The sequence below is a fragment of the Rhinolophus sinicus genome, chromosome 2, assembly GCF_057876585.1.
Source record: "Rhinolophus sinicus isolate RSI-liver-muscle chromosome 2, RSI-T2T, whole genome shotgun sequence".
Classification (NCBI taxonomy): domain Eukaryota; kingdom Metazoa; phylum Chordata; class Mammalia; order Chiroptera; family Rhinolophidae; genus Rhinolophus; species Rhinolophus sinicus.
In genome coordinates this window covers 15,222,660-15,245,062 of record NC_142502.1, presented here as the reverse complement: position 1 = coordinate 15,245,062, position 22,403 = coordinate 15,222,660, and the positions used below count along the sequence as shown (strand labels likewise).

At 36.0% G+C, this 22,403-nt stretch overlaps 1 protein-coding gene across 5 annotated transcripts in view; it reads left to right on the top strand.

The window, feature by feature from the left end:
- TAB2 (TGF-beta activated kinase 1 (MAP3K7) binding protein 2) overlaps positions 1-22,403 on the top strand; it is a 77,314-nt gene that overhangs the window by 39,772 nt on the left and 15,139 nt on the right. For 4 of the 5 annotated variants that reach the window (XM_074333696.2, XM_019746946.3, XM_019746945.3 and 1 more), the window contains 2 exons: positions 1,489-1,679; positions 8,803-10,300. In XM_074333696.2, coding sequence (XP_074189797.1) covers positions 1,578-1,679; positions 8,803-10,300 — 1,600 coding nt within the window. In that variant the 5' untranslated portion in view covers positions 1,489-1,577. The remainder of the gene's footprint in view (positions 1-1,488; positions 1,680-8,802; positions 10,301-22,403) is intronic. The other variant, XM_074333695.2, reaches the window with a different exon arrangement.

Genomic DNA, 22,403 nt, shown 5'->3' with positions numbered 1-22,403 from the left:
AGAGAAATGAGCTCTTATAGCTTGAGTGAAGTCAAGGGTGTCAGTACTGTTGCATGTTTGTCACGCCTTAAATTACTTTTGAGTATCGTTTACTAATTTTCAGTACTTCTGTCCTGCAAGCCTTTTGTAGGAACACTACTTTGAGTGCTAAAATGTGTGTGTGTGTGTGTGTGTGTGTCTGTGTGTGTGTGTGTGTGTTACATAGAAATAGATTTGGGAAATCTAGAATGCAAACACCTTGGTTTGGCAGTGCTTAACCTGTGAGATGGAACCAAGCTAATGTCACATAAACAAAAGAATTCAGTAAAATTTAATCAAAGGATAATTAAAAAGCTGAAAGGCTTTACTATGCATGATACCTAAGTGAGCTTTTATTCTGTTGAGGACTCGAGTTCTCAGCAGAATAAAAATGTACTCAAAATTTACTCAAAAATATTTAGTATCTACTGTTATTCTGAAAACTGTTTACAGAGTGCAAGGTACACAATAATGGACCAAAGAGACCTATATTCCTATATTCATGCAGTTTACAGACTTATTTTTTTAAGCTTATGTTAACAAGGTTAAAAGAGAAATACTACAGATAAGAAATTTGTTTTAAATGGATTGTCTTATTGTTAAATTTATTCTAAAGTCAAATGTATTTTAATTATTAAGCAAATGCCATGATTTTAAATATATTAATATACTATTTAGATTTAATATGCTTATATACCATTTATATCCCAAAGAGGCTTTCAAGATTCAACATGATTTACATTAGGAATGAAAATAAGGTAGATAGTTTCATCTTGGCCACACATTAGAATCATTTGAGGAACTTTTAAAAATCCATATGCCCAGGCTGCTGACCAGCCAATTAAATCAGAACCTCTGGGGTTGGGGCCAAGCATTAGTGTTTTTCAAATACTAATTTAATAGAAACACAGGATGAAAGGCTACTAAACCCCTGAGAATGAATTGATTACACACTTAAGGATTAAGTATATCTGAAAATTAAGAGAAATATCAAATGTGTTGGGTTATAGATCATTTTTAAATAAAGCATACAAAGTCATTTGTAGAACCAAACTTTTTCAGGATCTGAATTGTATGTGAAGTAAATAAGAATTACTCCCCTCAGGCTGTCCTGTAATCATTAATAAAAATATTAGTAAAATTATTCATTTTCCCCTTTTAAAAGAATGAGGGAAGACCACCTTGACAATAATTTCTTATTTGAATGTTTTTTGGCATAATCATTATAAAGCATACGAATACATAGGAATTAGATAGACAATTTAAAGTTTGCCATCAGGAGTTATAAACTGAAAATATAATATAAATATATGGAAACCATTGTAGTACTAAATATTTTTATAGTTTATATTAAGTGTTAGGTAATAACATACATTAAGCACCATACCCTTTTGTACTGAAATTTTAAATCCACAAAAATATTCATTCTATAATCAGTTCTCATTAAAATTTTTTTTCTTTCTTTCACAGAAAATGCTTGGACAGAAGAGATGAGTACTATTTCCACTAAGGCCTAGAATTGCCTACTGTACAAGTAGTCCTGATCAGGCAATATACGAATGGCCCAAGGAAGCCACCAAATTGATTTTCAGGTTTTACATGACCTGCGACAAAAATTCCCTGAAGTACCTGAAGTTGTTGTATCCAGGTGCATGTTACAGGTCAGTGTTCAATGATTTCTGAATTTATTAATACAAACCGGGTATTTTTCTAAACATTGGAAGAAAACTCTTTTATCTTCTTGTTGGCATTAATGAGCTATGATCAAAAGAGATGAGCTTTGGTGTCTGATAGTCACGTGGCCTTTAACAAGTTATTTAGGCTCTGTACGCCATCTGTAATATGGACAGCACCTACCTTGTAAAGTAGATGTGAGGATTAAATGAGATCCCAATATAAAGCATTGATACATGGTTTACACTTGCTATGAGCTTGATTTACTTTCTCCCCTCCTATTTTGCCAGAATTCCAGACCTTCATATGAAAGTGAGAAAATCATTAAATAGGAGTCAGGACTCTTGGGTTCTAATCCTAAATAGGCATCCCAAGCATATTTGGCAAGTACTATGTGTTTTCTTATCTGTAAAATGAAGGAAATTAGCTAGACAATGCCTAAGGTCCCAATTCTAAAGAAAAAAAGGTTTTATATACGTGTATTCTTAATTTAATCTGTAAGTTTTCCAATTAATATCACTAAACACCTAATAAATTATTACATGCTTCTCAGTATGTACAATTTTAGAAATCCATAATTCTAAGTATTTAGTGATAGTTGTGCCTTCTCATTTGATTCAACTGGAAATCTTTCTATCAAAAACTATTATTCCACTGTTAAAATAGAGATATAAAATAGTAATTTGGGCTCAGATATATTTACTCTTCATAAATTATGTTTAAAGTTTGAAATTGTATGAAATTTTTAAAGACTCAGTATCTATACCTGATATCAAGTGACTCCATTTTGTTAATGCCCTTATCACCTTTTATCTGTATATTTAATTGGTGCCTTTATTCTAACCTACTTTTGGTCTCTCCCATCCATCCTTCTCACTCTGCCAAAGTGTCTTTCTAAATGCAGATTTTATCATACGTTTACCTGGTTAGACCTCATTATTGTTCCCCATACCTTCAGAATAAAGTTCAAGTACCTAGACTTGGGAACCCTACGTGTGTGGTCGGAAATCCTGCCTCCTGCAGCCTGATCTCGCGTCCAGTCCTTCTTCCTCACAGCCTGTGTCATCCTCAGCTGATTGGAATTCTCCAAACATGCCTGCCTCTTTATATTGTAGTGTTTAAAAGCGTATGTTTTGAGTTAATAATATTGTATTATATACTTGAAATTTGCTAAAAGAGTAGATCTTAAGTGTTCTCACCACCAAAAAAAAAAGTTGACTCTGAGGTGGTAGATATGTTAATTAACTTGATTGTGGTAATTTCACAATATATACATATATTAAATCATCACATTGCACATCTAAAAAAAATCACATTGGGCAACCTGAATATATACATTTTTTATCTGTCAGTTATACCTCATTAAAACTGGGTGGAAATAAAAATAAAATTTTAAAATAATAATAAATAATATATGTTTTAGTGCTAAACTTGAGTTCAAGTTTTGACAATTATGATCCCCTCATTTTTGATAGTATGATCCCCTCATTTTTCTCAGCTGTACAATGGGAATAAAAAACTTCACAGAGAATTAAATGTCATAATGTAGATACAGCAACTACTAGGATACGTGACTCATGAGTGCTCAGTAAATGTTAGCATACAGTACTAATAACAGTAATAATAGTAGAAGACCCGTAGTAAATATTTGGTGAATGAATCAATCAGTAGTCATTTGTTAATATATGATGCGAAAGAATAAAAGGGGGGAAGTAATAAGAATGGAGTCAGAAGTTAAAGAAAATGTGGGGAGGAACAGAGATAGTGGGAGAAGTCATCTCCCATAGAACACAGGTACCTTTTCCTAACATTTCAGATAGCCTTTTGTGATAAAATAAGACTAGACTGAGTGTTCACTGAGTCTGAAAAATACTGTTGATTCTTCCATAAAATTTTATAAGACTTAATTTTGAAAGAACTGCCCAGAACACTTGTCCAATAACACAGCTATAGAGATTTTCAGGTACCTTAACTGGGAGTAAAATATAGAGCCTTTTGTAGAATTATTTAAAATATTTTCAAAAAAATAAAGAGCTCTGTGTACTCTTACAGAAGGAGGATGTATTAAATTAAAACAAAACGCAGATCAATATATATACATGAGAGCAGAGGGAATATATATGCACACAGATGCATATTTGCCCATGTTTACATAAACAAATACATACTATAAGGATTAAAAACAAAATTAATAAAAGGTGGTTACCAATAGTGGGCAAGAGGAACAACACAGATGGGGATAGATAAAAGTAAGATTTCTAAATGTGTTTTTTGTGTTTTGCTCTGTGTAAATGAATTGCCTATTTTTAAAAAAATTAAACTAGCATGTTTTCAACTTTATCAGAAAATAGATGATTTTGAATTCCCTTTGGGCACCCAGTATTATCACCTTCATCATGTTAATCTCATTTTACAAAACCAAGGCGCCCTACAGTGTGCTTCCCAACACAGAGTGATTACTAAAATGAAGTCTGTTTGCTGGCAAATTACTTTGAAGGCAGACCACACTCTTATTTTGAGTTAATAATCATTCTGGACATCTAAGTGATGTGCTTTTTAGCTGATATAATAAGAAATGCAACAAGAAAGGAATAGGGAGGGCTGTTTGGGCATACATCTAGGGTGCAAGTCTTCCCGAATTTGGAGAAACTTTTTTTTAAACTGTAAAGGTAAATTAAGCTACCTCTAAATGCAGTACCTCTTGTTTGGTGACAGCCTTTATTTTGGGAGCAGCTCTCCCTTTCTCAATTGGGTAGGCCTCGGTCCTTTCTCTGGAGAAATCCTCCATATAATATACTGGTTTAGAACTTTTCTAAATGAAAAAAAACATAGTATACAAAATATAAGAAGTTAGTAGTTAAAGGATCATGCCCCGCTGCCATTTATGTACCTGTTGTTAAACGTCTTGCTTCTTGGGAGAAGAGAAATATCTACCCTCTGTTCTCTTCTTGACTTCATTTATTGCTCAGATCCCTGTTTCTGGAACTACTCACACAATTTCCTTGTGCTGTGGATTCTCTTAAGATAGCTATATTATCACCATGTGTAATTCATACTTTAAAATTTATTAATATTTGGTGATTAAACCTTAACTTATAATAGTGTGAAAATATTGCAGAGTTGGCACTGATATTTTTCTATTTCTAACTGAATTTTTCACTATTCTTTAATTCTCTTAATATGATTAAATCTGTAAGTTTAAAATTGCTGTTTCTTTTCAAAGTAATGCATTAAGTAGTGTTCATTCAGTATTTGTAAGACTTAAAATTTAAGTATATCCTCAGATGACCTCCACCTGTAGTCCTTATCCATATTTCTATTAAGACAATTACTAGTCTGTATTAATTTGTGTACCCATTTCCTCCACTGGACCATGAGATCCTTACAAGCAGTGGTTCTAGTCCTTTCTACTTACCTAATGGGTACTTAGTAGATAACTGGTTGAAGGAGTGAATGAACGAAAGTTTGAGGAGAATGATCATAGTGTATACTTTGGTACTGTCTGTAAACTTCTTGTCTGTAGAAGAAGCTTGGGGAAGAATGAAAAAAGAACTGAAATTGTGATTCAGATTATTTTTTTGCTTGAAGAGAATGCAGATTTGTATATATACAAAAAAGCAATGATTCTCGACCTTTTAAAAACTTATCCTCATTTTGATACACTTAAAACGTGTCTCTGCGGTTTCCCAGTAAAGTAACCAGGGCTTCTTTGAGAAATAGTTGATTTTAGATCTGAGATAGGAAGTATACAAGACAATCTGGACATCTTGTCATTATCAGAAAACAAGGAAGTTACGAAAGACTCCTGAGTTCATGTCCTGTGAAGTCATTCCCACGCACCTAAAGATAGGCTACAATGACCACAATCAGTAGACACAAAATGTTAAAGATACTGGAGTTTACAATGATACGAAAAATAAATCTTAGTCACCTTCATTACTCTAAAAACCAGTAAAGAGAGAAAGAATTCATCCTGCCTCATCTGTGCAAAGAATAACCAAATAGTTGAAAAGAACGAGTTCTCTGAGGAAAAATTGCTGCTAATACATGAAGAAGGAACCTTATAATGGGGGTATCATCAATATCACCCTTTTTGCAACCCCTGATGAAATTAAGTTTCTAAGCAGTGATCATCAGTAGCTGCTAAAAATCATTAGCTGAATCAAGCTGACATCAGACTCTACCATTCAGCTTCAAGATCACAAAAAGACAGGCACACATTATTGTGCCTACTTGTGTGATGCAATAAAAAATAGACCCTCTAAAAGGTCTTGCCAGAAATTCATACATGAACCTGTTCACACCTATCTATAGTTACAACTACTAGTTTACAATGAGTGTCAGGGGGTGTTGACACCACAGGGTGCAGTGAGCCAATCCAGATGGGAAATTCTACTGGATAAATGGTCAAGTTTTTCAACACATGCCTAAAAAACTTTAAAAAGAAACCTAAAAGGCATATCAACCAAATAATTGGACATTGAGTAAGTCCTGGTTTAAACTAAAAAGACATTTATGAGACAATCTGGAAATTTTAACACTATTTGGATATTAGGTGGTAGTAAGTATTGATTCTTTTAAGGTATGATAATGGCATTGTGACTTTTTTTAAGTCCCTATTTTTTTAAAGATATATATTAATGTATTTATAGATGAAAACAAAATAACATCTAAGACTTGGTGTAGCTTGGTGAGGAGAATAGTTGGGGCATGCACATTGGGTGAAAAAAGATTTGCCATGTATAAATATCATTAAAGCTAGATGGTGAATATCGGGAAATTTATCATATTTACTCTATTTTTGTATATGTTCAAAATTTCTCAAATAAAATTTTAATGAAAAGTAACATTTCCTTTTATCCTGTTGTAGTTTTATACTGTGTTTCCCTGAAAAATAAGACCAGGTCTTATACCGTATTTCCCCGAAAATAAGACCGAGTCTTATATTAATTTTTGCTCCAAAAGACGCATTAGGGTGTATGTTCAAGGGATGTCTTATTTTTTCAAGTACAACAATCCACATTTATTCAACTACAGTCACATCATCTTCTTCTGAACATCATCATAATGTACTAAATGCGTCCGTCTGGCTGCCGATCTTAACTGGGGCTTATTTTGGGGGTACGTCTTATTGTCAGGGAAACACGGTAAAATCCCCGTAAGTTCTTTTATGTTTTGCTGATAAAGTGATGTCTGTATAGGGTAATAACCTAAAGGCATGTAAGTTATGGCATAGCTGGGACTGGAACATATTAAATAATCAGAGATTATAAAGGATTGAAGGGGTTTTTGAGAGCTCAAGAGAATTAGAGGGAAACTTTGTAAATATGAGTACCAGCTTTTAAAAAGGAAGTGTGGGATTGAATTTGGTAGGGAAAGTATATTTTGATATGGGAATGTTGGCAGAGAGATGAGAAGATGGGGGTCTTTGTGAGCTTTGGCTTAGAAGAAAGAAGAATTTACTAGGAATAGCAGTAAAGTTAGCTTGAAGCAAAAAGCACCAATTACGTTTGGCTAAAGATAGGTTTAACTATAATGCATTAAATCTTTATCAATTGATAAAGATTGTGGTGAATTTTTAAATTATATTTGAAAAAACGAATATATATCAATTCAGAATTAGTCGGATAAAAGGATTTTTATAGTTTTATGTCTAAAACTGTCCCATTTCTGTCAGGCTCCTAATTCTCAAGTTTTCTTTGAACTCTCTTGTAGCCAAATTGTGTTGACTATTTGTAATCTTTCGTAATTTGTTTCCATGTCTTATCTTCTAATTGGTCCTCTTGTCAAAAAGTTTTCTCTTTACTATTCATTTTAAGTGTCTATAGACTTGTCTTCCCAAAACACCCTTTATATCTTCACTTCTCTTCATTTGTGTTCAGTAGCTCTCCCCATTGCCTGTATTAGTGCAGACTCCAGTGTGACTCCTTTTTCAAAGTCCTCAACTATTTAATCCCAGTCTGCTTTTCTAACAATTTATTCTGCAAATTTTCCAAAACAGACCTTTAACTCCAGCCAAATCTGTTAAAAAGCACTTTGTTTAGAACATGCTTTTACTTACTATCACATTTATGTCTTTACTCATGCCATTTTCTTCACCAAGAATTTTTTTTTTCTATCTGTCCTACATATCCTGTGAAACCCATCAGGCCAGCCCTCCCTCGTTAGCAGACTCCTTTCTCCTTCCTACAGTAGCCTGTAATATTTACTCTCTGTTCAACTTCAGTTCTGCTTGTTATTGGCAAATACATTTTAATGTTACCTTTTCATAACCCATGGTTTGTCTCCCTAAATGAGTTGCAAGCTCTTCTAGGGAAAAGTTCGGTTCTATATGTATGTCACTGAGTCTTCTATCTCAGAGTGCTGTGTATTTTGTTGGTGTTCAGTAAATATTTTTAGGGATGATTTATGAATAGTGGTTAGTCATTCTCTTGAGGATTGTTTAGAAACAGTCTGGTTGGTTTTTGTTTTGTTTTTGTTTTTTCTTTCTCTGGAGAAGATTTTTGTATGGTGCTATCTAAAGACAGATATGAATTCAGTTACCCTGGAGGCTACCTTGAGCTTGTATTTCATATACGTATGAAATACACATATGTGTTTTTTTTATATACACAACTTAGGAGAAAGCATGTAAGGAATTGAGATGACTTTGTTATGAATTTCAGAACTTTTTAAATTTGAACACTACAAATATAATTTTTGAAAGGTTATTTTAAAAGGATTTATATAGCACTTAAATGTGCAAAATATTTAATCATACAGTATTACATGCTTAAGTTGAATGTTCAGCATTCAAATTGTATTTTTAATTAGGTCGTAATTTTAATTTTACTGTATTTGCATGAATTCATTTTAAATAGCTCCTACAGTAGAACAATGACTTGCCTCACTTAGCTATTGCTAGTTAGACAACTTCTCCATCATATTAGCAGCATGGATTACTAATTCAACCATTTGCATAAAAAATAGTTCTTCTCAAATAAGAAGCTTCAAATATATGTTATATTAACTAATCATTTGTTAATCACATAATATTTTAGTAGTGATGAGAGTATAAGCGTTAGCTTCTGGTTGTTAATTAACATCAAGCTGTTTTTATTTTGTTTGTAGAATAACAACAACCTGGATGCCTGCTGTGCAGTTCTCTCTCAGGAGAGTACGAGATATCTTTATGGTGAAGGAGACTTGAATTTTTCGGATGACTCTGGAATTTCTGGTCTACGCAATCACATGACTTCTCTCAACTTGGACTTGCAGTCACAGAATGTTTACCACCATGGAAGAGAAGGAACTAGAATGAATGGAAGTAGGACTCTAACGCACAGCATTAGTGATGGACAACTTCAAGGTGGTCAGTCCAATAATGAACTGTTTCAGCAGGAGCCACAGACAGCACCAGCTCAAGTTCCTCAAGGCTTTAATGTTTTTGGAATATCCAGTACATCTGGTGCTACAAATTCAGCACCGCATCTTGGATTTCACTTAGGCAGCAAAGGAACATCTAACCTTTCTCAAACTCCCAGATTCAATCCCATTATGGTAACTTTAGCCCCAAATATCCAGACTGGTCGTAATACTCCTACATCTTTGCACATACATGGTGTACCTCCACCTGTACTTAACAGTCCACAGGGAAATTCTATCTATATTAGACCGTACATTACAACTCCTAGTGGTACAACTCGACAGACACAACAGCATTCTGGCTGGGTATCTCAGTTTAACCCCATGAACTCTCAACAAGTCTATCAACCTTCACAACCTGGTCCCTGGACTACTTACCCTGCATCGAATCCTCTGTCACATACCTCAGCCCAGCAGCCAAATCAGCAAGGCCACCAGACCTCTCACGTCTACATGCCCATCAGTTCACCTACTACTCCACAACCACCAACAATTCATTCATCTGGTAGCTCCCAGTCTTCTGCCCACGGCCAATATAACATTCAGAATATTTCAACAGGACCTCGAAAAAATCAGATTGAAATCAAACTTGAACCTCCACAGAGAAACAATTCTTCAAAATTGCGTTCTTCTGGCCCTCGAACCTCCAGCAGTTCCTCTTCAGTCAACAGCCAGACCTTAAATAGAAATCAGCCCACTGTTTACATAGCTGCCAGTCCCCCAAATACTGATGAGGTGATGTCCCGTAGTCAACCGAAGGTCTATATTTCAGCTAACGCCACCGCAGGAGATGAGCAGGTCATCCGGAATCAGCCCACCCTCTTCATATCCACCAACTCCGGAGCAGCTGCCGCCTCCAGGAATATGTCTGGGCAAGTGAGCATGGGGCCCACCTTTATTCATCACCACCCTCCCAAAAGTCGAGCAATAGGCAATAACTCTGCAACTTCTCCTCGAGTGGTTGTCACTCAGCCCAACACAAAATACACTTTCAAAATTACAGTTTCTCCCAATAAACCCCCTGCAGTTTCACCAGGGGTGGTGTCCCCTACCTTTGAACTTACAAATCTTCTAAATCATCCTGATCATTATGTAGAAACAGAGAATATGCAACACCTCACAGACCCTACTTTAGCACATGTGGACAGAATAAGTGAAGCACGGAAGTTGAGTATGGGATCTGACGATGCTGCCTACACACAAGGTAATGACAGTACTGAAGGTGGGACCATTTTCCATGCTGGGCTTACTGGTGTCCGTTTGAGTTCACTGCAGAAATGGGTGTCAGCATTATTAGTGCCTCTTTTAATGTTGCCCTAAGTAATACTATTTTAAGAACCTTTGCCAAGTATCCATATAAATTTTGAATTTTGATTTTATTATGGTATAACTTGAAGTTTGAATGATAGAATTATCAGCTGTTCAGAATACTCAACTCTGATTTGTTTCTTTTCTGAATGTTTACAACATGTCTTTTTCAGTGACTTCCTTAACCTGTGGTGATGCTTACTTTCCCTTTAAAATTTATGCAAATAAAAATTCATAAAAACACATTTTAGTAAGAGATTAGTGGACTAATATAGTAAATCTGCTACTTTTGACCAGTAGAATTCTCTTAATTTCTCTAATATGGCGTTGTTAGTCTTATTTTATATCCAAGTCTAAATTGCTACAAGTTCTAGAATAATTTAACTTTAAGAAAAATTTGAGTCCTATTCCCAATACTTGTCTCTTTCAGCCTCTCTTAAACATAAGTTAATGCAACCTTTCTTCTTATTTGGAACTGTCAATAGAGCATTAGTTTTAAATCTATCTCACTTGAGTATCCCTTTCTGAAATCAATCGTAGATACTGGCATAATGCTAAATTATGTCTGTATTAATTCAAGTAGAGATAATTTCCCATGTTGTATTTTATCTGACCTCTTAAGTTGCTCAATCTTCAGTATGAGACTTACATTGAGATAAGAAAGTGGAGGATAAGTGTTGGTTTTCTTGAATATTGATGCAAGTTTGTAGATTAGCTGTGAGTCCTTTAGTGTAACAACATGTTTGTATCCCCAGTGAATTGTTCCAAGTGTTGCAGATTGAAAAACCTATATCATCACCCACATGCAGTGTGTAGCACCCACTACTGCTAGTATCACTTGTCCTTTTTAAAATTTCTAAAAACAGTGATTTTACTGCTGAGTTTCTTAGAGGACCCTGCTTGTTTTGGCTCATTTTGTGATTTAAACAATTATATCCTAGTGATTTCTGAACCCAAGCTGAGCTATGGTGCTTTCAAATTCCATAATCACCTATGGCGCTTTCAAAACATGAAAATACCCCGGGCTTAGCCCAAACTTGCTCAGTTAGAATCTGTGAATGGTAAACCCTAGGTGTGCATGTGTATATGTGCATGTGTGTGTTTTAAAGAATCGTGTGTGATTCTAATTGCTCTAGAAGTGGTGCTAAAACTTTTTTTATTTTTTTTTCCCATGTATCTGTGACTAAGCTGGAAACTTTTTGTTTAGTTTCAGCAGTATGTGAATTTTAGTATACCATTATTTATTCCCCTGGTATTTAATTCCTGTTCTTCCCCCAAAGTCTTTCTTCTGCTCTCCTTTCATCGAAACAGCAGATTTCCTATGTTGGAGAGTTGCTGAATTTTAAATAGAGAGTAAATTTTTTTTTTAAGATAAAGTGGCCTGTGAAAATAAAGTTGCTTAAACTTGCTATCCCACTTTATCTCCCATTCTCTCTTGATTCTACTTTAGTCAGGATTTTTTCCATTACAGTCCACAGAAACTGGTCTTGTCATGGTCACCAGTGACAGCATTGTCACTAAACCTAGTGGTTTTCTTTCAGCCTTCATCTTCATAGCAGCAGCATTTGCCACAGGTGGGCACCTCCTCTCTGTGAAGCATTTTGTTCATTTGACTTCTGGGGTTCTATCGAGGAGTCTCACATCTCCTTTTATTCTGGGCTGGTTCCCCCACATCTCTCAGACCTCTCAGCTCTTTGTTCTTCAGAGAACTGGGATCAAAGCTGCAAAGCTCAGTCTTTGGGCCTCTCTTTTCTGTCTGTGCTGTTTCCTAGATGATCCCATCCAGCCTCATGACTTTAAAGACAGTCATATGCTGCATAACGTTTCAGTCAACGCTGGGCCACATGTACATGGTGCCATAAAAATGGATTATAAGCAGTACATTTGTTTGCTGTGTTGAAAGAAAAGGCCAGACCTGACTAAGATGTTGAATTTACTCTAACTCTAGGTGCTTGAAATAAATCAGACTTAGCATGTTGTCTCCCTGTACCCTGTGTTGCTTGGGCCCGGAGTTGGTGAGGGAGAGAGGGGAGAGGGCTGGGAGAAGGGGAGCCCAAGAGCTGGCCCACCGCTGTACACACACACGTACGTGCGTACACACACACACGCATGCACGCACATACCCACTTCTCTCTCCATTTTTTTTAATCTCGCTTTCTCCCCAGTCCTGTTTTTCTCTCTCTCCCTCCCTCTCTCTCTTCCCCCTCTCTGTTTTATTATTTCCAGTCTCAAGCTTCATCTCTGGGTCTTCTTCCGTCTCTGCTCTTCCGTTCTCCCCTTTTCTTCCTTCTCCCTCCCTCCTCCTGCTGTATACTCTGCTTCAGATCACACCTCCCTACACAGCCCTCCCCCTACCCCCTGTGCTCCCTCACACTATCTTTTATACCTTACTTTTACTGTACCTTTTCTATGTTTAGATACACAAATACCATCGTGGTACAGTTGCCTGCAGTATTCCGCATAGTAACGTGCTGTACAGGTTTGTAGCCCAGGAGCAATAGGCTATATCATATATCATAGAGCCTAGGAGTGTAGTGGGCTCTGCCGTCTAGGTTTGTGTGAGTGCGCTCTGTGTTCCTTCGCACAGCACAGCGATCAAATCGCCTAACAGCATTTCTCAGAACAAAGCCCATCAAGTGACCCATGGCTTATATGCTAATGACTTCCAAATCTGTAACTCTCACCTGGACTTATTCCCTGATTATCAAGCCAATTTATTTAAATACCTATTTAACGTGTCCATTTGAATGTTTACTAGGCATCTCAAGTTTACTGTCTGAAACAACTCCTGACATTCCCCCCAACTTTCTCTTCCTGTGATCAATCTTCCCATCACAGACAATGGCCACCTAACTTTTACTTAATGATTAAGCCAGAAACTTCAAAACATCCTTCTTTCTTTTATATTTCACAGCTAATTTGACAGTAGATCCTATCAACTCTTAACTTTCAAAGTATATCAAGAATTCTGTCTTTTTTCTTACCAACCCCCATTGGCACTACTCTGGTCTCAGCCACCGTCATCTCTCACGTGTTGCAGTGGCCTGCCTGCTTTCACCCGTGCCTCCCTGTGATCTTCTTTTAACTCAGATGTATGGTTAAAAAACATAAGTCAGGCCGTAACACTCCTCTGCACATGACGGCCATCTGTGTCATCCAGAATAAAAACTACAAAGCCTTACATGAGCCACTGCCCCTCTCCATCTCCTTTCATTTTTCTCACCATCTCAATCACTCTGTTCCAGCCCCACTGGCCTCTTGCTATTCCGTAAACTTAGAAGACATACTTACGGCCTTTGTACTTTCTGTTCCCTCTGTCTGAAATTCTCTTCTCCCAGAATCCACAATTAAGTCCTTCGCTTCCTTTAGGTCTTTACTCCAAAGTCACCTTTTCTCTGAGGTGGTCCCTGGTCTCCCTATCTAAATCCACCCCCCCTCCCCAGCATTTCTTACCTTTCCATCCTTGCTCATATTTGCTCAAAGGGGAAAAATATATAGTAACTAATATCTGCTGAAACTATAAAGTAGCACTAATAGTATACCTATTTTCAGAGTAAAGTACTTAGGAACAGACAGGTTAAGTACCTTGCCAAAGGACAAGGTTCTAACCTGGGAACTTGACAACAGCCCACACTCTGAATCAGGACACTAACAGCTTTCCAGATTTTCAAAATAAACCCTCTGGAAAAATGCTTCAGCTTTATCTTGTAGTTTCATATAACCCCTGGTACACCACTGTGGGGGGCACGTGTGCCTCAATTTAAGAAGTGTGGAGCTTAAAAGATCACTCAATAAAAAGAAATGAAACTAAAACAGGCAGCTATAAAGAAAGAAATCACAATATATACGTATAATTAGAAATAACCCGAAACAAAGTAACACCCTGGATAGGTGTAGGGAGCACCTTCTAAAGTCATCTGAATGTATGAAAACAAAAAAATTGCTGAGGAGTTGAGGCTCTGGTTTGAGAGCTCAACACCTACCAAAACGCAAGGTTCCCCAGAGTTTGCCACTCAAATGACTTCTCTTCACTAACAGCCTTCAGGCAGCTGTAACAACCATGTCACTTTCTTTAAACACGCCTACATCACCCGGAATTTCCTCACATTCAGGACGCTGTGCGCCCCTGTGTTCCCTGTGTGCGTTTTGTGCTGTACTGGGTGAGTGCTGGTCTGCACCTTTCGTCTCATCTGCTTCTGTGAACTGGTATCGGCCCAGGTGTGTGGATCACACAGTAACAAAATCTTCCATCTAGTGTTTTTCTGACTTAGTTCTAATCAAATCAAAGGCTTGTCCTTTCCTGAAAATGCATCTTGTATAATGTTAACTTACGCTTGTGTGGCGCTTTACAGTTTACACAGCACTCACTACGGTACTGAATGAGGTGACCTGAATAATACTGATCTCTAAGCAAGGATCTTGTCTGAGCTCGAATTTGTGTGGTGTGGGTACTAAGGAGAAAAGAAATCTCTCTGCTTCCTGCAGTGAAATTGCTCTAGTGAAAGCTGCGGAAACATACTGTTGCAGAGTAGAAAAGTAAGTTGAGCCAGGTACCGGAATCATAGGAAAATATTTTCTCAAATTGAGCAGGGAACATATATACATACATTTGGTAACCAAAATGCGTTATATTTTTGTTTATATTTCATCTAACATTTGAAATCTAAAAATACAATAAAAAATTTCAAAAACGAGATTTTATGCTCATAAAAGATAAATTGTTTGATATGCCCTCTGCTATAGAATGAGCAGAAGAAAAAGAGGTAAATTAATGAAACTTCTGCCAGGACCCTGCTCATCTCACACCAACTCTTACCACCACAACCACCCCAAAGGACATAACTTACACTTGACTCCTTAAAGTACTACAGGAATCTGAGACAAAAATGAGTGCTGAGTAGAAAAAACAAATTTAGGTTGGAGAGACATTTTAGCTGAAAGTCTGTAGATATGAAGAGGATCCTTATTGTGTCCGTTAAGAAGAATATTGAAATAGAAATTGCTTACCAGTAGTAAGGATACTGGCCAGACAGCTACATTTTTCCCCTTGAGTAATACCACCTGACTACCTAATTTCTGAAAATACCAGTATATACTTTATCATTCACTGTATTCCGAGGCTTTCTGGTGTTTTCTCCCATTTATAGAAATATGCTTTTTGTAATACTGGTGACTTCTAGAGGTATGGAAAACAAATGCTTCACTTCTTCAATTTTCATGCCGGTGTTTTGTTATTATCACCAGAGGCTGTTATGAAACTAACATTGCTGCCAAAAATAATTTCTCGTTTTCTATTATCTCCACAGAAATCCATCTGTGGTATTGATCTAACTGATAAACTACGATTATTTTTAAAACTTTACATATATAAAGTTAGAAACATTTTTAGTGATACTCTAATACTTTTTTCCTTATATTTATGGTCCTATCATGTTGTTAAGGAGCAGACTTGACTTTGAACCTAAAATAGAAATACAAATAAGAAAAATTGAGATGAAAATTAGCTTCTTGTAGTTTGTATTTCTTATTCCTTGTCATTTTTCACCAGCGTTTCCTTCCAAGTCACAACATCTGTCTTTCTCAAGATTTAATAAAAGTGTTAGTCATGATAAAAAGTAGGGGGGGTAAATATTCTTTTCAAAAGGAAAAATATTTCAAATTAGTTCAATTTTTTTCATTTGCTCTTTGACTTTATTTTATGCATCTGCTAAATCCAAAATGTCTTTTTTAGAACATTGACTCACTGTATTGACATTGAAATCACATTAAATAATTAACTCAATAATTAAGCTTAATTGAAGTCAAACCACTTATAGAATTTTTTTTTTCCAAATCTGCCCTCCTTCTCATAGGTTCTTCCCAGTCTGAAGACTGACTACCTTTTTAATTTGGAATTAATCTCAGAGTTGGAAGAAACTTTAAAGGTCTTCTAGAATTCTACAACAAAGGTTATCCAGTCCACTTACCCATCTAACACTTGGTCCTACAGGATCCCCATCAAGTGTAAATCCATTCTTTACTTGAATACCTTACGAGAAACAAGCTGCCTCCTAAGGTAGCATATTCCATTTTTGTAAAGCTCTGCCTACTAGCTAGTTATTTCCTATACTAAACTCATGTCTTTACAAAGTTTCATGAAAATAACATGCATATGGTAGAACTTCTAACCCAAAAAAGGAAGGATATAATAAAAATGTATCTCCTTTCAACCCCTGACCTGTTCCTTCCCCCTAGTCCTCCCACCATTTAACTATCAAAGGTAATTCCATTAGCAGTTATTTACCCTCCTTCCTTTTACACACACACGCACACACACACAATCTTTTTTTTAATGGGAACATACTATACATATATGGGTACACATACATATGTAGAATCATATATACATACTTTATAATATAATAAAATATACTCTGTACACTATGTACTATATATACTGGGATATACTCTACATTTTTTGTTTAACGTATTTTAAAATCATTGCATTTCAGCAGGTACAAATCTATCTCATTCTTTCAATTTACTTTTTGAAATTTCGGAGTCATTATTTTGATTGAGCTGGATTAACATCCCATGCAATTCACTCATTTACAGTGTACAAATCATTGATTTTTAGTATAGTCATATATGTGCAACCATCACCACAACTAATACTAGAACATTTTCATCACCTCATAAAGAAACTCCACACCCTTTAGTTATCGCCTCCCTACCCCACTCTCAGCCCTAAGCAGCCAACTAATCTACTTTCTGTCTCTAGATTTACATATTCTGGGCACTTTATATAAATGGGATTACATAATATGTAGTCTTTTGAGACTGGGATTTTTCACTTCATACAGTGTTTTAAAAGTTCGTCCATGTTGTAGCATGTGTTAGTACCTCATTCCTTCTTAAGGCCGAACAATATGCCATTGTAGAGATACATTACATTTTATTTATTCATTCATTCATTGATGGACATTTAGGTTGTTTCTACCTTTGGGCTATTATGAGTAATGTGATAATCCTGCTATAAACATTCATGTACACTTTTTTTTGTAGACATTTGTTTTTATTTCTCTTGAGTATGTACCTAGGAGTATAACTGCTGTGTTTAACCGTTGAGGAACTGCTAGACTGTTTTCCAAAGTGGCTGCACCATTTTGCATTCCTCCCAGCAGTGTTTGAGGGTTTTAATTTCTCCATGTCCTTGACAACACTTGATAATTGTCTGACTTTGATTCTTGCTGTCCGAGTGACTATAATAAAGTGGTATCTCATTTGTGTTTCTTTTATGGTTAATCATGTCAAAGATCATTTTATGTGCTTATTGGCCACTTGTGTATTTTCTTTAGAGAAATGCTTATTTATATCCTTTGCCTATTTTGTAATTGGGTTATGTTTTTATTGTTGAGTTGTATGAGTTCTTTGTATAGTCTAGATATAAGTCCCCTATATGACTTGCAGTTACTTTCTCCTAGTCTGTGAGTTATCTTTTCACTTTCTTATCCTTGGAACCACAAAAGTTTTTAATTTTGCTGAAGTCTGATTTATCTGTTTTTCCTTTCATTGTTCATGTTTTTGGTATCATATCTAAGAATCAGTCAACAAATCCAAGGTGTTGAGAATTTACCCCTATGTTTTCTCCTAAGAGTTTTATAGTTTTAGTGCTTATATTTTGGCCCTTTGTCTATTTTGAGTTAATCTCTATATAGTGGTATGAGGGAAAGGTCCAACTTCATTCATTCTTTTGCATGTGGCTATCCAAATGTCCCAGCACCCTTTGTTGAAAAGACTTTTTCTTTCCCCGTTGAATGGCCTTGGCGCTCTTGTAGAAAATCAGTTGACCATAAACACATGAGTTTATCTCTGGACTCTGGAATCTTTGTCATTGATCTATGTCTGTCCTATGTCAGTACTGCAGTGTCTTCATTATTGCTACCTTGTAGTGAGTTTTGCAATTGGGACTTGTAAGTCATACTTTGTTTTTTTCAAGATTATTTTGGCTTGTTTGGGGTTTCTTACTATTCCATGTCAATTTTAGAATTGTCAATTTTAAATTGTATTACACTCAAATATTATTTTTCTATACATACTTTATTTTTTAAAAAAAATAATAACAGAACAAAAGGGTGTATAATAAAAAGTTTTCCTTACCAAAGACAACCAATAGGTATTCACAAATAGTTCACTGTGTATTCTTGTAGAAATTGAAATTATGTATCAAGAATATACATAATACATAAAGATATTTACATCTCTATACAAATGTTACATAGTATTTTGTTCTTCATCTTTATCATTTTTTTTGTCTTTCTGAGTATTTCAGGTCAGCAAGTATAGATCTGCTTTTGTAAAAGTCCTCATAGTATTTTGTACTATAATCTCTAGCCCAGCGGTGTCCAAACTGCGGCCCGCGGGGTCAACTGCGGCCCACGATCCATTGTTAATTGGTCCGCAGCAAATTCCAAAAATATATTTAGTTTACTTAAATAAACCAGGTGAGGCAATATGTACTTCACCTCGAGTGAGTGGCCCGGCTGTTTGTGTATTTTACCGCATATGGCCCTTGGTGAAAAACGTTGAAAAAAAGTTTGGACACCCCTGCTCTAGCCCATCCTTTTGTGATAGATCTGAAAGTCTTATTTTTACAAACTGCTGCAGAAAAATTCTGTATATACGTATTTGTGCCCATGTCCAAGTATGTTGGCAAATGATTACTAGGAATGGAATTGCTCTGTCACAGGATATGTATATTTTTAATTTTGATCGATGTATCGTTTAGGCTTGGTTATGCTGCAGTGACAAACTGTGTCTTTAAAACAACAAAGGTTATTTCTAGCTCACTTGCCGTTATAGATTAGCTGGTGGGCTCTGTTCTACATCATCCTCACTCAGGGACCCAGGATGAGGGAAGCTCAATCTCTATGTTTCCAGGATTGTTGAGGCAAGACAAAGGAAATACAGCAAATCAGCACTGACTCCTTAAGCTTCTGCCCCAAGCATGTTACCCTTTAGCTGAGACAAGTCACTTAGCCATGCCTACCGTGCGTGTTTCCTCGAAAATAAGACCTAGCCGGACAGTCGACTCTAATGCGTCTTTTGGAGCAAAAACTAATATAAGAATTGGTCTTATATTGCGTCCAGCTAGGTCTTATTTTGGGGGAAACAGGGTAATTCAGAAAGAATGGTGAGGCTCAGTTCTACTACCGTGTTTCCCTGAAAATAAGACCTAACCGAAAAACAAGCCCTAGCATGATTTTTCAGGATGACATTCCTGAACATAAGCCCTAATGCGTCTTTTGGATAAAAATTAACATAAGACCCTGTCACATTTTCAGGGAAACACGGTATGTACAGTAGTCCCCTCTTATATGTGGGGGGATACAAGGCCTCCAGTGAATGCCTGAAACCACAGATAGTACTGAACTTTGTATATACTATATTTTTTCCTATGCATACATATCTGTGACAAAGTTTAATTTATAAATTAGGCACAATACAATTAACAATACAATGAATAATTATAACAATATATGCTGTAATAAAAGTTGTGTAAATATGGTCTCTCTTGTTCACTCGCTCTCCAGTAATTTTTATATTTTTCAATCCAAACCCATTCCTGCATCTGTGTAACCATTCCTTACTTGCAGTAAATGGCTTGGTGTCACCCATTTCAGGGGTCCCTTGCTGAAGTCTTTGTATAAACTCAGTGCTTTCTGGCACATCACATTGCCATCAGTTGGAACACGTTTCTATTCATGTTTTCCACCCACAAATTTACTGCCTGTTCATCTTAACTAAGCACTTATCACACACTGGGGCCATAACTTTTGCAGTTTGAGGTATGACAGAAAAACATGCACGAATTTCTTTTTCGTTCTTCACAATTTCATAGAAGAGTCATTCTTACCATAGAACTTAGCTGCCTCAGCACACATTTTCTCTTTCCTTATTAAGTCAAGAAATGTCACCTTTCACTTAAAGGAAGCACTTGACAACTTCTCTTTCCAAATTGCTATATCACCACTCTTTCACTGTGGGACGATTAGTAAGTAAAATGAAGGCTACTTGACCACAAGCACTGAGATACAGGACAACCGAGAGGTCTACTCAGGAACCGAAGGGCAGGGAGCCGGTGCTGCGTGGACACGCTGGACGAGGGGATGGTTACTTCCTGAGTGCAGCGGTGTTAGATTCCATCGCACTGCTCAGAACGGCGGGCAATTTAAAATTTATGAATTGTTTACTTCTGGAATTTTCCATTGAATATTTTCAGGCCACGGTTGACCGAGGGTAAGTAAAACCACGGAAAGCAAAACTGGATAAATGGGGGACTGCTGTCCCTGGAAGGCAGAGCCAGAAATACTTGGAGAGAACACTGATGACTAGCACAGTGCATGGTGCCAGTTTTAATTTTGACTCTACCTGAAGAAATTCTTCTACCAGAGTATAAACTGGTACAATATTTCTCCCCCATATTTATAAATAGAGAACAGTTTTGGCAACATTTTTAAGAAGATTCTTTTCCTCCATCCCTTCCCCACCCATCACTGTGTAGGTGATTAGAAAAACATACATCTTTGTCAGTCTGGTAGGTAAAAATGTCTTGTTTTGGTTTTTGAAAATATACCTCTTTAAATGTGAATGAGGTTGAGCATCTTTTCAAGTATTTTTAAGCCATTTATGTTTCTTATTTTGTGAACTTACCTGTTTTTGTAGAATGTCTAGTCTGTTTTTTCTAATACGTTATTTTAACTTGGTCAATAAATTCTTTTGTTTTATAATTTTTTTTTTTACTTTTATGTATTCATACGTATTAATCTTTTTTCCTTCTGGTTTCTGGGTTTTATGTCTTGTTTAGAAAGCTCTTTTCCATTCCAAGAGTTTGACAAAAAAAGAACAGAAATCTTGTGTATATCTTCTCTTTAGTTATAGTGATACGCCTTGAAAACCATACTGAACTGGCCTCATTTCTTTTTCATATGTCATCCCTTCATAAACTTGAAAATAGCTACCATATTCCCTTTTAAAGTATAAATCTTTCTAAGCTATGAACATCCCCAGTTCCAATAATGGTTCGTCCAGTTGTATTTCTTTGAGGCTCCTGTGGTATCTCTAGGCCCCAGTTTTTTCTCTCAAAACAGAAGTTGTAGACAATGTCTATATCTTAAAGCTGTAAGATTGCATGCAGCTTCTTATATACAAACAAATGCCAATAAAGGGGTACCAAGCAGAGGCTCCATCTATTATTAATACTAATGAATAAGCAATTTAAATTTCTTAAAAATAATTACAGAGGTTAAGCATCATTCCTCGGTTTTCTTGTTATATTTGTTGTGCAAATTGCAGGCCCATTTGCAACACTGTTGCAAGATTTTTTTTTTCAAACTGACCTAAAAAAAAAATAGGTAAAATATCAGGATGCATTTTTTAAAGAGTAATTGCCATGTCTAAATCTTTTGTGACTCAATCACCAAATAAGTGACTGTAATTACACAGTGGTGTATAAAACAGATATCCTTGATGTCAGCAGTTACCGTCTAGAAAAATCTTGATTTATTTTAGAAGTTGGCATTGTACCTTCTTAGGTACAGTGACTTAGGCATGTACCTGACTTGGGCATATAAAATTGTCACGACAGACAAAAACTAAAATTCCAATGGCAAATTTTTTTTAATACTCTCTTTCCATTTTCTTATCTATTTTTAACTTCTGGAGAAAGATATTATTTACGTTATAGAATGCCTAAAATTAGTAAAGCTTACACCATTTAGAACTTCAGGTGTGTTTTTCTGATTACAAATAAAGTTGAGTAAGAAATTGTCTTTATTGTTCATCGGAACCTGACAAAAGTTGGTGAAAACTAAACTTCCTGAAATTTCTGTATAAAACATATATTTATTGAAGTGCTTAAAAGCCCTAGTTTTTAAATTAACTAATAGTTATTTTAACAACCACAAGAGGGAGCTGCATGCTATAATTATCTTTATCCATTAAATTTTAATTTTGACTGA